This window comes from Egretta garzetta, unplaced genomic scaffold (genome assembly GCF_000687185.1).
Source record: "Egretta garzetta isolate BGI_Z169 unplaced genomic scaffold, ASM68718v1 scaffold283, whole genome shotgun sequence".
In the NCBI taxonomy this organism is placed as follows: Eukaryota; Metazoa; Chordata; class Aves; order Pelecaniformes; family Ardeidae; genus Egretta; species Egretta garzetta.
The window spans coordinates 759,084-774,909 of NW_009259043.1; the positions used below are offsets into that span (position 1 = coordinate 759,084).

Consider the following 15,826-nt stretch of genomic DNA (forward strand, 5'->3'; position numbering starts at 1 on the left):
TTATTGCAGTATTGTTCCTGTAGCAGTTTGCTGACAAGTTATATGTTTTACAGATCAGGTCTGCTTGATGAGGAATCCTTGCTTAAAGTCGTATCTAGGATGAATCGGGTTTGTAAATCAGACCTTATGGTTCCTATTGGAATGCTAATGATCTCAGAGGGAGGGCTTGGGTTTTGAAAACAAATCTAAGCTAATGCCCAGGGTTCCTGAAAGAGCTGTTAATATCATGAAAACTCATGTTTAAGGCCTCTTTTAAAATGTAAAAACTTGTCAGGCACTGCTCAACCAGGGCTGCTTGGAGCCGCTGAAATGTGCGGACACCCCAAAGCATCCTTTGCAAGGTCCAGCCAGATCTCGGCTGTTGGGGTACAGCCATTCCAGTGCTGTCAGTTGTGACACAAACCAGAGTGTAACGTGGCCCATCATGGTTTGGATGTATTTGCTGCATAGATAACTATGCAAGGCAGTTAGGTCATCATGCTTGGCCCTACCGAGGGAGCAAGAGTGACTCTTCTCTCAGTTACTGTAGGATAGTGAGCTCCCAGAACAGTGCCACCCTCACACATTTTGAAAAAGTGTTCAAGTAAGCCAAAATACATCACACATACAGAGTTTTGAACGCTCCACATTCATTTGTCCTAGGTGTGAGCAGTAAGGAACGTTTTACAAAACCTCTGTGAACTGAAGGAACAGTCCAAAGCCAGGAGAAAAATGTGGGACTCGGGCATCTCTCTTCCCTGCCAATCTAAGCTAGTTTCTCTTGCTACCACCAACACATTTCCACGTGAATTAGTAACGTCAGTGGCATGGTAAAGTAGGCTTTATTCAGCTGTGATAGCTCATAGCATTTTAGCTGCTGCATCATCCTGATCAGATGAAAATCAACATAAAGGGTGAAGTGGTTTAACCCACCAGCATCTCTGTTGATACTCTGGCTGGCACTAACTGGCCATTCTGTGGAGGAGAATGCTCTTGTAGATGCAACATTAGCAAAATCTCAGTATCGCCTGAGGAAGAAGGAAGCTAACCATTTCTGTGTCTCAAAAGGTACTTTGTATTCAGTTATATAAAGATATCTGTAGCACTCCGCGTAGACCTTTCAGATAGAATCATTCCTGAGGAAAGAGACATTACGTCTGCCAAGTTTCAGGCCAAAGCAAGATTTTATAGCACGATTGCAAGCCCCTAGGACGGGGCTTTATAATGGAAATGCTGACATAGCCTGAACTGTTTTGTATGACTCCACTGGGCATCGGCTTAAATTCTAGTTATGATGTGCATTTAATGGCATGGGATCAAACATATAGTGTAATGGGATATTTTAAGATACTGTGTTTGAAGAGAATCGGTATTTAAACATTATTTATGAACCATATCATTTAAATGCTTCTGAAATGTGCCATTCAGTCCTTGGTTGCATGAAAAAAAATTCTAATCACATTTCTCAGAATGACCAGTAGCATAGTTTTCTTCCATGACTTTAATGCTGAGGCATTTCTGAGAAGAGAGTTGGTATTATTTTGTTGAACCCTTACTGGAATATTTCTGGAAAATAAAGGTTTTCATTTTTCACTGTGGTGCTCTTTAATTCTTCATTTCAGCCTTTTGAGGTGTATTCTGATTTTGCTTGAAGGTCTTTGAAGATCGTTTCTCTCCAGTTATCAGTGACTGTAAGAAGACAGCAGTTGCTAGTATTTGCTGTGCTGTGCTAGACAAATCTGCTTTTTCTTGTGCGGTATCTTTCATATATTTCAAGTTAAGTTGATAGCATAAAAGCTCGCGCTCTCTCTCGCATGCATAACCTAATACACTTTTGTTTTTCATGCTGAAGAAGTAGTTGCTCCAAAATGGAAGCTGACGTTCATTAGTCATGTAGGTTGACAGTAAAACTTGCTTTAATGCCGATGATGACTAGAACTCTCAATGCTCTTAGTGCAAATGGGAATGTAGCGTTGAAAGCGGCCAGTCTTGCTTATTACTCAGTTGCAGTCTGGAACATAAAGCCGTATACTTTATCCAAGAAAAAAAGCTTCTCCTTCAACTGTTATTTACTGAATAATAACGCTAACTGAAATTATTTCAGTGCAGAAGGTTAGGAAGTTTCAGAGCTAATCCTAACACATTTGTGTAATAGTTTGAATCTGTTTTTAATTAATTAGTAATAATCTGTGTGTGAAGGTCTCAAAGCACTTTGATAATGTAAAAAATGGAAACGGTCTTTGGAGAAGCACCAGTCTGACTAAGCCAAAGAGACTCTGTCACTGGTTTCTGTTAAGCCAGAGCTCCACTCCCACTGCAAGGCTGCCCAGCAAGGAACGGGGGAACCACAGTACTTTGCGTTCAGAAATTGTAATAGCAGAGTCACAGTGCCGGTCCTGTGGTTTGCACTGGTTTATCTTCGGGCTGATCGTATTTCTTCTGTTGAGTATGCAGGGTGCAGTCTGGAAGAAGGGCTTGGCCTTTCATCCTGCAGTTGACACGTTTGTCCAATTTTTGAGGAACATTGCTATAAAAAAGGCATCCCAGTATATTTCTGAAATTTTGCAAATCACACTATTTTGTAAGCTTCCTTTATATATTAATGCTTTTTCAGGGAATATGGGAATTATATGATTTACAACCTTTAAAAACCAAGCAAAACTGATGATACATTCTAAATGGCTAATAACCGGAATTCCAATTAGTTCAGCAGTTCACAGAAAATTAAAGTTCTACCTTAATCCTGTGGTAAGGTCTCTGAATTATTTAACTGCTTCATTCCACATGGTTCTTATAGGTATGCTCTTTTTTTTTTACTTTTGGCAGGGTCAAATGACACAAAAAGGTACTGTAGTGCTCTTGACTTTACAGGAAAAATTAGTAGTCTGAAAAAGACACTTCACATTATTTAATAATTTTGCAGCAGCCTATCATTTGTTTGACAGGAAACAGAAAATATTGAGATGCATATCTCAAGAGCAGTGTTCCATAATGAAAAAACCTACATATATGCATTGAGCGTACAAGCTGCACTACTTAGGACTTGTGAAATTTGCTAAGAGCATTTTACAAGTGCAGTCATTTTCACTAACTTTCCTGCTTTCCATTTGGATGAAGTATCATCTGTCACCACTCAATCTTTTTTTTTTTTTTTAGCTATTAAAAAGGCATGTAATTTTAATTTTTGTGGCCCATTACTGTGCAAATGCCATTGGGCTCGTTTAGCCTGAACTCATGGTCTAAATTCAAATCTCTCTGCTTTTGAGGAGACTGTTGACTACATTCTAGAAACACAGCATCATAATCTAAAAATCAAGATATGAAAATAACTAGAAACAAATATGATTTAAAGCAACTCTACAGGGAGCAGAAATGGGAACACAAATTTTCCAAAGCGACACAGTGGACAAAATATGGAAATATGATAAAATAATGTACAGCCTTCAACTGATAAGTTGAAATCACAATTTCATGATCTCACTGAACCCGGGGGACAAAGAATCCCAAATAACCAGAAAAGTAGAACGCATTTAACCATTACAGTCCTTTGGAAAATATGTAGTATTTGGATAGTTTCTCTTTTTTTTTTTTAATTAATAAACTAATTTATTTAGATATATGCATTCCTTAAAAAAAAAAAAAAAAGAAAAAGAAACGGCAACAAAAAACTTGAGGGTGGTCTAAGATGTCTGTCTTCTTTATGTAACCTCTTGCATTTTGTGTTTAAGAACTGACATTCCAAATTATTTTCTTTGGCTTTATGCCTGGACCGAATACTGAGGCAGCAAATTAGGAATGCTTAAGAAGTCCCACAAAGAAAGATGTTTGCTGTGAAAGTGCAGCTAATGTGACACTTACACTGGAAGCTTCTTAGCCTACCCAAATGATAAAAGATGGCATGGGTCTAGGTGGCATGAGAGGAGTGAACGAAGACTGAAAGTACCAAGTGCCGAGCTGTAGAAGGTGTTTCTTGTGGCCAGCTATCTGCCACTGTGGCTATGCTGATACTACCTTTTATTTCCATTCCAGGGGCTAACTTTGTTACTCGAAAAATTAGCCGATCGGTAGCAAAGATTCATCTCGGACAGCTGGATTGTTTCAGCCTGGGCAATCTGGATGCTAAGAGAGACTGGGGCCATGCCAGGGACTACGTTGAGGTAAGCTGTGGGCCACATAACTTTTTCTGAATCATGTTCATGGTGGGGATAGTGCTTATTGCTGTAACTTCAGGTCATGGTCCATGGAGGGCTATCTCAAGATGTTTTTGCCTATTGAGGCCTGTTAACTTTGTCTTGCTCTTGATTTCAGACTAGGGAATTTAGTATCACAGCAGTCTACCTCAGGCATGACCTGAACAGAAAAATAAGTCTTTGGGCTTACATTCCTTGACTGAATTCCTTGGGGGAGGGGGCCAACTATAAAGTGGATCTATTTTAGAGTATTTCTCCTATTGTTTTGACAAATTTTATGACCAATATTTAGATTGCAGCAAGATGCAATATGACCTGAAGTCAAAGATCCTGCTAGAGGTTGGTGGCCTTTATTATAATAAGGCAAGAATGATGTATATATTAATGGTCAAAGGTCCGTCTGGTTATACATTAGAAAGAAGCATCACAACATAGTTGTGATGGGGGTATTGCAATGCATGTGCCTGCATCTAGTGTTTGAAATGTTTTCATAGTCAGGATTTGTTTCTAATTTTATTCTATGCATCTACTTAAGCAGACAAACAAACAATACCCCTGTATTGTATTGCAAGGAGACATGAATGACCATGTAGGAAATATTGTCTTTTCCCCAGGAGACTTTTGTCCCCATTTTGGTGCTTAAAGATTTCCTGTGGTCATTGCACTATTTCTGTCTTTTAATAATTCCTTGCTGGGAAACCGGATTTGGCTTCACCATTCACTGATGTAGTTTTAAAAGATGATGACTGTTTGTTTTGGTTTTCTATATTACAAAGAAGTATTTCAGTAGGAAAAAGTCTGATTTGGGATTTTTATCGTAAGTTGAGATTTAAAAAGTAAAATAACAGCTGAGCTCTCAAATCTTGTTTATGGTCAAAAAGAAACAGCAAGACAACAAAATTGTAATACCACAATATAAACTTTTGTTCTGAGTGATATTAAAAGAAGTAAACAGCCATACTGCCTTGGCATCAAAAGGGTTGTATCAAGTAGGCAAAGAAGATGATTTTTGGCAGCCGACTATAAATAAAGTTGGCTTTTACTTCTGCACTGTATTTGCATGTAGGGTGGCAAGGGCACCATGAATGTCATGGCTATGCCTCCATGATTATTGTATTTGTGGCTACATCATTAGTTGAAGCAGTTAATCCAGTAAGCCATGCCAGTCATCTTTTTAATGGATAAAACTATAGTCAAGAGTGTTCATAAAGTCAGTTACCACATCTCAACTGAAAGGAAGTAAAAGATAAGATAAATAAAATGATCAGTTGCATGAACAATAATGAGCATAATTTGCTAGCAGGCATTGGGTATTCTATAAATACTTCATCTATCTCATTCTAAGACGTCTTGCACCAGATCATAAATTGTGGGATGAATTCTGATGTCTTCTTCCATAAGGGAAATCCAGAATAACCCTCTTGTGCCTAGTGGGTCAGACCCTTGTCCTGTTTTCAAACCTTTAAAAACAAAAAGGAAATGAAAACACGTCTATCCAGAAGAATGACTAGCTTTCAAGGCCTTTGGCCTCCAGAAGGAATGTAGTTGTCCGAGGTCTACAGCACGAACACATGTTTGTTGTGTAAGTAGCATTCCAGACCTTTCAGCTACACGTTTTGGGCCTGTCCCAAGATCTTCTGGAAAGAATTCCTCACTAAAATATAGTTCATCTTGAGTATTTCTCTTCCTGGAGAGGTACCCCTTCGGATAACGGGAGAGTTATTATCAATTCTCTAATTCCCTGAATATTGTGGAAATGTGATTACAGGCAGCCTTCTAATGGCTAAAAAAGAGAGTAACTTTAAACTGGAAATAAACAATTATTTGAGGCTTTAATGGACTGGAAAGTAGGGCTTAGAGATTTAACGTTGTTCAAATAAATACATAGTATGTTAGAAAGCACAATCGTATTTACAAGCATTTGGGGAGCTTCCTTAAGCATATGGCTGAACACATAGGGATATATCTTATCCTCTCCATATGTACTTTTAAATCCCATCGATATTAATACAAGTAACACATGTGCCTATAGAGTAGACCATGTACTGTGTTTTCTTTCTCCTTATTTCCTTATTAGGGATAATAATAAAACCATAAATACATTCCTTTTTGTTGTTTTATAAAACATTATGGGTCAATTCCTGATCTCATGAAAGTTGATGGCCAAACTCCCGTTGACTTCGTGGAGAGATCATGTCCTGTATGTATTGGAGTGGAGAAGGTCTGGTGCTTACAAAGCACAAGCAGAAGTCAGGACTCTTGGGCTTTGATCACATGCATTCATCCTGCTGCCACTGTGATTTTTGGGCAAGTGCTTCTGTATGCAGTAAAGCACAGAAACGCATGCCTGCACTGAAGCATGTAGGTGCCCACCAAGGGATGGGCTGCCAGCGTGCTCAGTGCTAGCTGTGGGTTGAGGTTGGCTTTAGTAGTAGATGATTCAGAATTTTGATGTTTAAACATAGGTTTGTATCAGGAGAGAATAGTTGGAATATGTGTTTGATCAGGTTTTTGAGTTGGGACTTGAACTGCCACCTGCAGGAACTGAAAATCAGGTACAGTGGCATAGTGCTGGTGAATGAAACCTGGGAAGTCTAGCTCACTAGAAAGAAAGGTTTCCATTCAGTGTTTGAAGAGAACAAAATAGAAATAAGTAGGCATTGAAGTTTGGGGGATGGGGGATTATTAGTTTTATCCTAAAATTATATTAGTAACTGCTAACATTTTTGCAGAAATTGCTGTTGCCTCTTAGTCCCCCTTTCTCTATTTTTACTTTACTGTGATCCAGCACAAATTTTACAGGATAATATTAGAGATGATGATCAATGCCACTGAATTGGAAGAGGAAAAATAATATATCAGCACTATTGATATATGAATCCTCTGTGTGCTGTTTTGTTTTGTGAGGGTAACTTATACCTTTTATTTGTTGCAGAAGGTTCTAGTAAACCATCTGCTTGGTATTTTCAAATATTAGTACAATAGCAAACCTTAACAGCCTGACTCATTTCTATACCACTTATAAAACACAAGGCATCATACAAATTTCCTCAGACACTCATCCAAGAGTCTTATTTCAAATGAATATAGATTATCAGAAACATTTAACTTGGATCATTAAAAAAACGCCCATCAATCCATCACTCAGTTTTTTTTTTTTTTAATTTCCTACTTGCTAAACACTGTAAATGAAGTTGTGAAGGTATACCTGCAACTGAAACCTTACAGTGTTGTTCTTGGGGATGTAATAGACACATTTATTTGTAAAGATGTAAAGGGAAAGGCAACAAATAGAATATAATCATGTTGGGAAGTGGCTCTGCGAAAAGAGCAAGTTCGTATTAGAGTTCAATAGCTGAGGCTTTTTCTTGCTTTCCTTCACCCGCTGATGCTCAGGTTGCCTTCAGCAGTTGCACTGCCTGCACCTCAGCGTTGTGCAGAGGGCAGAAGCACTGCACTGATGAATGATGTGGAAAAGCCTATCAATATTCACCTAGAGTACTGCGTCCAGCTCTGGAGCCCTCAGCACAAGAAGGACATGGAACTGTTGGAGCAGGTCCAGAGGAGGGCTACAAAAATGATCCGGGGGCTGGAGCACCTCTCCTATGAGGACAGGCTGAGGGAGTTGGGGTTGTTCAGCCTGGAGGAGAGAAGGCTGCGGGGAGACCTGATTGCGGCCTTTCAGTACCTAAAGGGGACCTATAGGAAAGATGGGGAAAATCTTTTTAGTAGGGCCAGATGTGACAGGACAAGGGGTAATGGTTTTAAACTAAACCAGGGTAGGTTTAGACTAGATACAAGGAAGAAATTCTTTACAATGAGGGTGGTGAAACACTGGAACGGGTTGCCCAGAGAGGTAGTGGAGGCCCCATCCCTGGAAACATTCAAGGCCAGGTTGGACGGGGCTCTGAGCAGCCTGATCCAGTTAGCGGTGTCCCTGCTCACTGCAGGGGGGTTGGACTAGATGACCTCTAGGGGTCCCTTCCAACCCAGAACATTCTATGATTCTATGAATATATATCTTACAATAGTAAAAAAAAAACAAGTCAAAGGTAACAGTTTTAATAGTCTTTAAGTATTCATACAGATCAGAAGTATTTTCTTTTGCCTTCAATAGAAATTCAGCAATATTTCAAGCAATAATTACAGAGGACTCATAGCTGGGTCATAATTGGCTCCAATTCAATTAATTATAGGTCTAGTCAAATGCTTAAAATTAAGCATGTGCCTAAATTCATGGTGAAATCAGGGACTATTTGATGTTCTAAATGTATGGCAATCAGCTTCCATTAGTTTATACTTAAATAATGTAAAAAAGTCAAAGCAAAAAAGAACAGTTTCTAAGTAAGTAATATAGTTTTGATACAGTCCAACTAAGCACATTAAGGAACTGTTTAAAGAGAGACTTTCCATCTTTTTTTTTTTATTATTATTTGGTACTGGTGCTGATACTTACTTTACTTTGTGATTAAAATGTGCAAGAAAATGTGCAGTCATTTTTATTGTCTTAAACCATTTTGTGCGTGTTGAAATTGAGATAGTAAAATCTAATCTACAGTGATGCCTTCTGTGTTTAAATCTCCAGCCAGCATCACCCGGTCTTTTATTCATGACTCTTCTATTCACCATTCTAATATGTAGAGACTGACCCTTGGAGACAACTGCTGCCATTTCAGTTGTGGGAAATCCCTTCTTATATGTTTGTGTGTACGTTTAGATATGAAAACTCTTGCTGGACAGAATTATTGAAAATTTTAATTTACTCTTGTGCATAGGAAAAGGATTCAACCAGTGAGACTGTTGGCCAAGGCATTTCTACTTCTGTTCTGTTGTTTTCTTGGAGTGCTAAGGATGTGTCGTCTCTTGTGATACCTTTTACCTTAGCCTGATGAGACTCGAAGTTTTTTTCTGACATATCCTTTCATCAGCCCAGCAGAATACTTGCTTGTGAGAGTCTTGCTTTGTTGACGATTGCTGGTTATAAAAAGAAACTCGGTTATACCTCTCTGTGTAGCTATCAATACCTCATATAGTTATGAGATTGGCTCATGAACTTAGAGGCATGCTTTTGAATGAGGATTACCCTTCTGTTATGGACTGAAGTGAAAAATGTTTTTCCCTTCTTACTGCTTGGATTTTATCCTCAAAGTTTATCACTTCTGATAGAAGTTAAATAATTTTAAACCCTCGGTGCTGGACTTGATGAGGAGCCGGACTGAAGACTCTGAACATTTTCTGCAAGACTGTTTCTGAGCAGTGCCCAAACGAACTGTCACAAACGATAAGCATATAGTGAAGCTCTCCTCAGCGTACATTTCTTCTGCATTGTCCCATGCAAGAAGAGAAAAAGTTGGTATTTAAATAATGATATTTTCTTTCCATTAGAGCACGATTTGATGCCAGCAAAATGTAGGTATAATTCTCAAACATGTTCTTTCGGATTTTGAAAATGCAGGCAAACCTTTCCTTATGAAAAGAGAACATGTTTTAGAACAACTGTGATTGATAAAAGTTTTCCTTCTTAATTCCAAATAAAAGCTTACATTTTGGTAAATAAGGCTGCACAAGAAAAGAGCTTATAATACATTTGCTTCAGCACATGTAGTTTAGATTAGACTTTGTGACTGTGAGAAATAGTTGCAATTCCCAGCAGAGCAACACACTATCATCTTAATTTTATTCATGTTGATGATGTCTGCATTAAAGAAAAACAAAACAAACCCCAAGTCCTTCATGGCTTTTGAAATGCTGAAGTCTGTTAATAAACGTGATTCTAAATAACTACAGCGTAAGTGAGAAAATTCAAACATGCTTTGTACCTGTGTGCGTGCACGCACACACAACGCGTATATATGTGTGTGTATGTGAATGTATGTTTCTGTTTGTGCATGGATGATTTTGTGGAAATTATTTTCAATTTGATGTATTTTAAGAGGCGCATGTATGTGCTGTTGTCTCTTTAAGTTGGAGATGATTGCTAATGAGAGATTGAACAAGAAAGTAGTTTATTACAATAGACATGAATGGTCTCCACATTTAAAACATGAAAATAAGGAAAGAAAAGGGGTTTAATTACAATATGTAGGTGTTCTGTCTAATGCACATCATATGGTATTGATTTCCACCAGCAGTGCGTACTGTAAGTGTTGCTGTTAGACCTTTTCCTTTCAGAAAATTCTCCTGATCTATTTCAGAACTACAGCACCATTTCCCCCTTTTTATTTTCTTGCAGCCATTTTTTTTTTATGTGAGGGGGAAATAATTGTAAAAAGATTTCTTTCTTATTTACATAAATTTTCCTTTAGCTTTCTTTTTCACCACTTTTGTGTTTGACCTATTAGTGTTTTTAGGCTTTACAAAGCCAAAAAAAGTGCTTTCCTCAGCAGAACCATCTGGTTTAGTTTCCTGTGCCTCAACAATGATATGTGTATTACTATCAAGGCCACCCCAGTGGTTTTCTAAGTGGTCTTGTTACAGCGGTGGTCTTACAATTCAGTTGGAATGATGGAGAGGCTAGACTAAGGCTTCTTTCAAGTATAAGGTTTCCAGATTGATAAATTATGTATTGTTGTCATATTTCTGAGGCTGACCTATTATGCCGTTCTAGCTTGAGTGCAGTATCTCTTCAAATACCACAAACTACAAGAGTCCTCCTGGCAAATTCTGCTTTTGCAGTGAGTTCTTCTTGTGGAAAACCAACTTAAGGCACCTTTCAGAAGTAACTTTAAATGCACGCTGTGTTCCTGTGATTTTAAGTTTTCTGCTCTGTCTGGCAATGTGCAGAAAAACAAGTAAAAATATGACAGGGTCCATGTTTAGGAGCTGTACTTGTACTTGTACTTGTGATAGGATCAGAAGAAAACATATGGATGCCAGCAGAGAGACTATAAAATACAGTATGTATGCCATCATTGCAGTCCCTGTCAGCTCATGCTGCAGGACAATGTTTGCTCATTAGCAGATATAACACCAGGGTGAAAACAAAGCAGACTTATTAAAAAAAAAAAGGTCTGTTCCACCTTCCAGTCAGTCTTGTGGTGGTTTTAACTTGGGGTAACTGCAGATGAGATTGTGGGAAAGAGAGGAATCTCACGAGGGAGACAGGATTGCCTGGACCCAGGGAGCGAGTACACCAGCCAGCCTGACTGAGGCTGCAGCTGCGCCTGGGGGGAAACCACTGCCCCATCGTGGGATGGAGCATGTTCACCATAAAGTGAATCCTCACAAAATCTAACAGCAAAGGTCTCACGAATCTCTCTTGAGTGTATGTAAACCATGATTTTTAATTTTTTTTTTCTGTTTTGGTCCACACAAAGCTTATGTATTGGGCAAGTTCAGGGCCAGTTTGATGGAAATGTTCTCATAAACGTTCTCTAGCCCTCTGCATGCAAAATTTCAAATACTTACTGTAGAACAAGGAAACCCTGAGTTAATGGAAAAAATTATTGAGGTTTATGGTGAAGTTAATACAAATGCAACGTATCCTTTAATCAGCTGAATCACTTCAACTGACATTTTTGCTTCCTTTCTTTGCTCTTTTTCCTACCGTGAGGGGGGGTGGAGGGAGGGAAGAAAAAAAAAACAAAAACAAATGAACCAGGTGTGTCTACCTTTGAACTCAGAAATTTTTTATTCAGTCAGATGGTATTTGGGAACATTTTAAAGAATAGGAGGCAACACCTTTTATTGGTAAATGTTAGGCAACATTAATAACAGGTACTGCTACCAGCCCCACCTGTAATAACCCAGATAGTTTCTCTTTATTAACTAATCTATGATTTACAGATTTATTTGAAACTAATGCACCACATTCTGAGAAAGCTGTATAGCATAGTTGGTTTTAATTTTAATAAGGGGAAAAAATCCCTTAAAACAGATCATTAAAATTTAATGAGGACATTTTTAAAACCCCATAATGGTTCAATTTACACTGGAAGTCAAAAATAGTTAATGGTGTTGTTATGTCTGTGGGGTAACATCCTCACTATACAGTAATTGTTTTCATTTGAAATGAAGCCAGTAAAACATCATGGGCAGTGCATTCCCAGAACCAAAGTTTTTAGCCCTCCAACAATTTCAGGTCACTCCGCTGAAAGAAGAAATATTGCAGAGGATAAATTAAAATGTCAGGGCTCACTTTTATTGTCCTCTAGCTGTTAATATTCTGTGTATTATTAAGATGACTGGTTATCAGCAGAGTGACTGTTCTTTCCTGATCCGGGTATGGAAAAAAAATACGATTTTTTTGTTTGTTTGAGTGGGAAACATTCCCCAAACCCACAGGGTGCACTTAATATGCCACTTTTAGTTTTAGCAGAATACTTGAATTTTAGCTGTAGGTGTTTTTGGATGAAGCCTTGACCTAACAACCAACATTAATGGTCCAAAGATAGAGCAGCTGAACTTTCCAGTTGGCCGTCTTTGGCCGACATTAAGCTTCCCCTGGGGACGGTTGACTTGGTTACCAGGTTAAGTATGTGAAGAAAGCTTATTGCTGTCATGTGCTTGACTCCTCTCTCTCTTCCGCTCAAAATCCATGTGATTTCTGCAACAAGAGTGATTGTTTGTTTCCTGAGGAGTATGAGGAGCGTTACATTTGCAGGATAGGTGAGTGAGGGTGGTGTTTTCTTATCCCCCGTCCCCAGTCAGCTCAGCAGTGTGGCTGGGATGGATTTGCCTGCAGCCATGGAAGAGGAGAACGAAGTAAACAGTGGATCCCTGACGCTGTCTGTGCCTGCAGCTTACACGAGGTCTGTGCAAAACAGCCAGTGGTTCCCTCAAACCCTCCCAATGCTTCCTTCTTCGTGCAGGTCGGGGCTGACTGGAGCAGGTCGAGGAGCCCAGCATCTGCCCTTCCCCGAACACCCTGCTGCTACCTCGGTCGCCATATCGTTGCTTCTAGTGAAATAAGGATTTTGGTGATGTTTCTTAAGGGAGTAGGCCCATGTATCTGCTTTCTACATTTTCTGTTGTGCAGTGCGATTAAAGGATCTCTGGTATAGGATTTGAGGAAGCAAAATGATGGTATCTCTAACTATACATATGAAACATTGCCTGTCTGCAAGGACAAATTATTTGTGAGGTTTTTTTGTAGAGTTGAATGCAATCTAGGCACATTTTGCCTAACCTAGTCTTTCTTGTTCAATAGCATGAGAAAAGCAGGGCAAACTGAACCATCTGACACCTCAAAGAACCGTGACCTCCAGCTAGGAGCCCCTGCTGGGAGCCATTGCTTGGATCTGTAGCGGTGTTGGGTGTTGAACCGACTTCTCCTTGCACTGATGTTACTTACATTTGTGGTGTTCTTCTGTTAAAAGGACAGGCACAGTTATGAAAATACGCTTACTCTCTAACTTTGCTCTTAAAAACAAGCTTTTAACTTTTTAGAAGCTGATATTTCTAGTGCAAGTTGTGCGTTATTTCTTGATCTGCAATTGGGTTTGATTTTTTTTTTTTAAATATCAGAAAAGGTTTTCTTTCTTCCAAGTACACTTTACAGATTTCTTTACAGAGCAGTAAATTGCATTAGTAGAGCATTAACTCCTACTTCTGCCTTAACCTCTATCAAGTGAGATGTTACTCTACACAGTAACAGTTTATCAAGGCAACCCTAATGCTATAATACCAGGCACACATGTTGTTTTTGACATAATGAAAAGTTCATATAAATCATACAGTCTTGCTGCACTGTGCCTTATTTTACAAGAAAAAGTAATGCTTTGTGTTGCTAATGCAGTATTTTTTCCTTATGCAATACAGGCATATTTTCCCCCTCACCATTAATTTATTATGCTGCATTTATTTCCAGACAAACCCTACTTTTCTGTATCTGGTGGGAATTTCTCTCTTCCTCTGAGGTGTTTTAAATTCAACAAGCATCAGGTTTTTAATATATCATATTCATTTTAAAGGGGAAATCATTGACAAGGGAAAAATATTTTAAGTATACCCTTTTCATTTTTATTGCCAGTATTATTACTGATATCCAAGGTAGATATATATTAAAAATACTGACGGTTTAAAACTGTTCATCTCCCAGATTACAAGCAGATCTCGGGTTATTGGAAAAGTGTCAGGAGGCATGAGATAGGGTGGTCTGTAGTCTACGTGACAGACCAAGACACGATAGGTCTGTCTCCTGACAAGGGAAAGCCCAAGAGGCGCTTGGCTGCCTCTTACCACCCTCATCTCCTGGTTGCCAGCAGCCTTGCTCTCAAGCCCCCGTGCCAAGGGGAGGTTGTATTTTAAGTGCCATATTCAGGCTGCAGCCAAGGAATCACCGCTGTTCCTATTCGTGCATGTACCATGTGTATGTTTATTTGATGTTTTATTTCAGCCCATAATACCTCATAAACCTTTTCCAGTGACTCCCATGCCATAACCGTGGCATGCACTGCTGGAATGTGCCTTTCTGAATCAGTAGGACTGGTAGCAGAAATGGTACTGTTTTGCAAGGTGGAGCCTGCCGTGGAGCAGGGCCTGGCTGTGCTCTGCTTTCTGGGAATGCCAAGGTGGAGCATGAAGGAGCTTGCCTTCCAAGGAGCTTTTCCAGGCTAACTGAACTATTCTTTTTTTTTTTTTTTCTCCCCTTCTTTTAAAGTAATTCAAGAGCAGGTGATTAACAACTGGCGTTGGTTGGAGGTTTGCGCAAGTCCTGATGGTGTGAACACAGTGTAAGACTTTGTATAATGTACAGCATTTTAATGGAGTCTTACAACTATGGGTGCTAGGAAAACGTTTTAGAAAATACTCTGTTTGATCCAGATAGCAATAAAGGGTGAGAACACAGGTGTGAAGTGCACAAGTCCCAATGGGACTTGTAGGGCTGTGCCTTCCCTCCCTGCCCTCCTGGTAAGCCTGAGGACTGAGCAGGCTGCAAACCACCTGCAGCAATTGGTTTGGAGTGAAAACTTGTTCTAATAATACGATTATTGACTTTGGTGGGACTTGACTTCATCCACTGTGTCTTACATTTATGCATGGGGAGGCGAAGGCCGGCAGAAGAGAAAGAGGCTCTGTGCCCGCACAGGGTTACTCAGTACACCTGTGATAGGGACAGCCACAATTTGGCTCTAAAAGTGACCTCAGGAGACATTAAAATTCCATTTAACGCGTTACCAATATAAACAGGAAGCATAATAAAGAGTTTTCACCTGGCCCACTGTGTGCCAGTTTTCAGCCTGAAGTACGACAGAATGATGAAATCGGTGCACAACTGCCCACTCCTTGTAATTAAGTAAATTAGAGTTTCCTCAAAGAAGGCTTTTTTGTTGCTGGTTTTCATAAGGTCACATCTAAAGAAGGGCAGTGTAAAACCAACAGGCACATATCTAAAAGTGTAGCTGCCAAAAGAACAAGTTTGAGTAAACAGTCCACCCAAAACGACAGTAAATTAATCATCATTGTTACCACATTCAGTTTGGAGTGATTACCAAAAATAGAGTTAAATAATAGCAGGATCATGCACATTTGACATTTACCTTTAAAATACACTACGCAGTAAAGAAAAACAAGCTTTGGTTCCCTTGGCTTAATTTATTCATATAAAGTTTGTAAACAAATTGTGTAATGAATTTGCATGCTGATGACAGGCATTTAGTTGCACGGATCTGTAGCAGTACGATCATTTAAATACAATGTGTCATAACTATTTCAAA

At 39.1% G+C, this 15,826-nt stretch overlaps 1 protein-coding gene across 1 annotated transcript in view; it reads left to right on the forward strand.

Annotated features, from left to right (window-relative positions):
* Window positions 1–15,826, forward strand: part of GMDS (GDP-mannose 4,6-dehydratase) — a 449,485-nt gene that overhangs the window by 218,133 nt on the left and 215,526 nt on the right. The window contains exon 7 of the mRNA XM_035890581.1: window positions 4,009–4,136. Coding sequence (XP_035746474.1) covers window positions 4,009–4,136 — 128 coding nt within the window. The remainder of the gene's footprint in view (window positions 1–4,008; window positions 4,137–15,826) is intronic.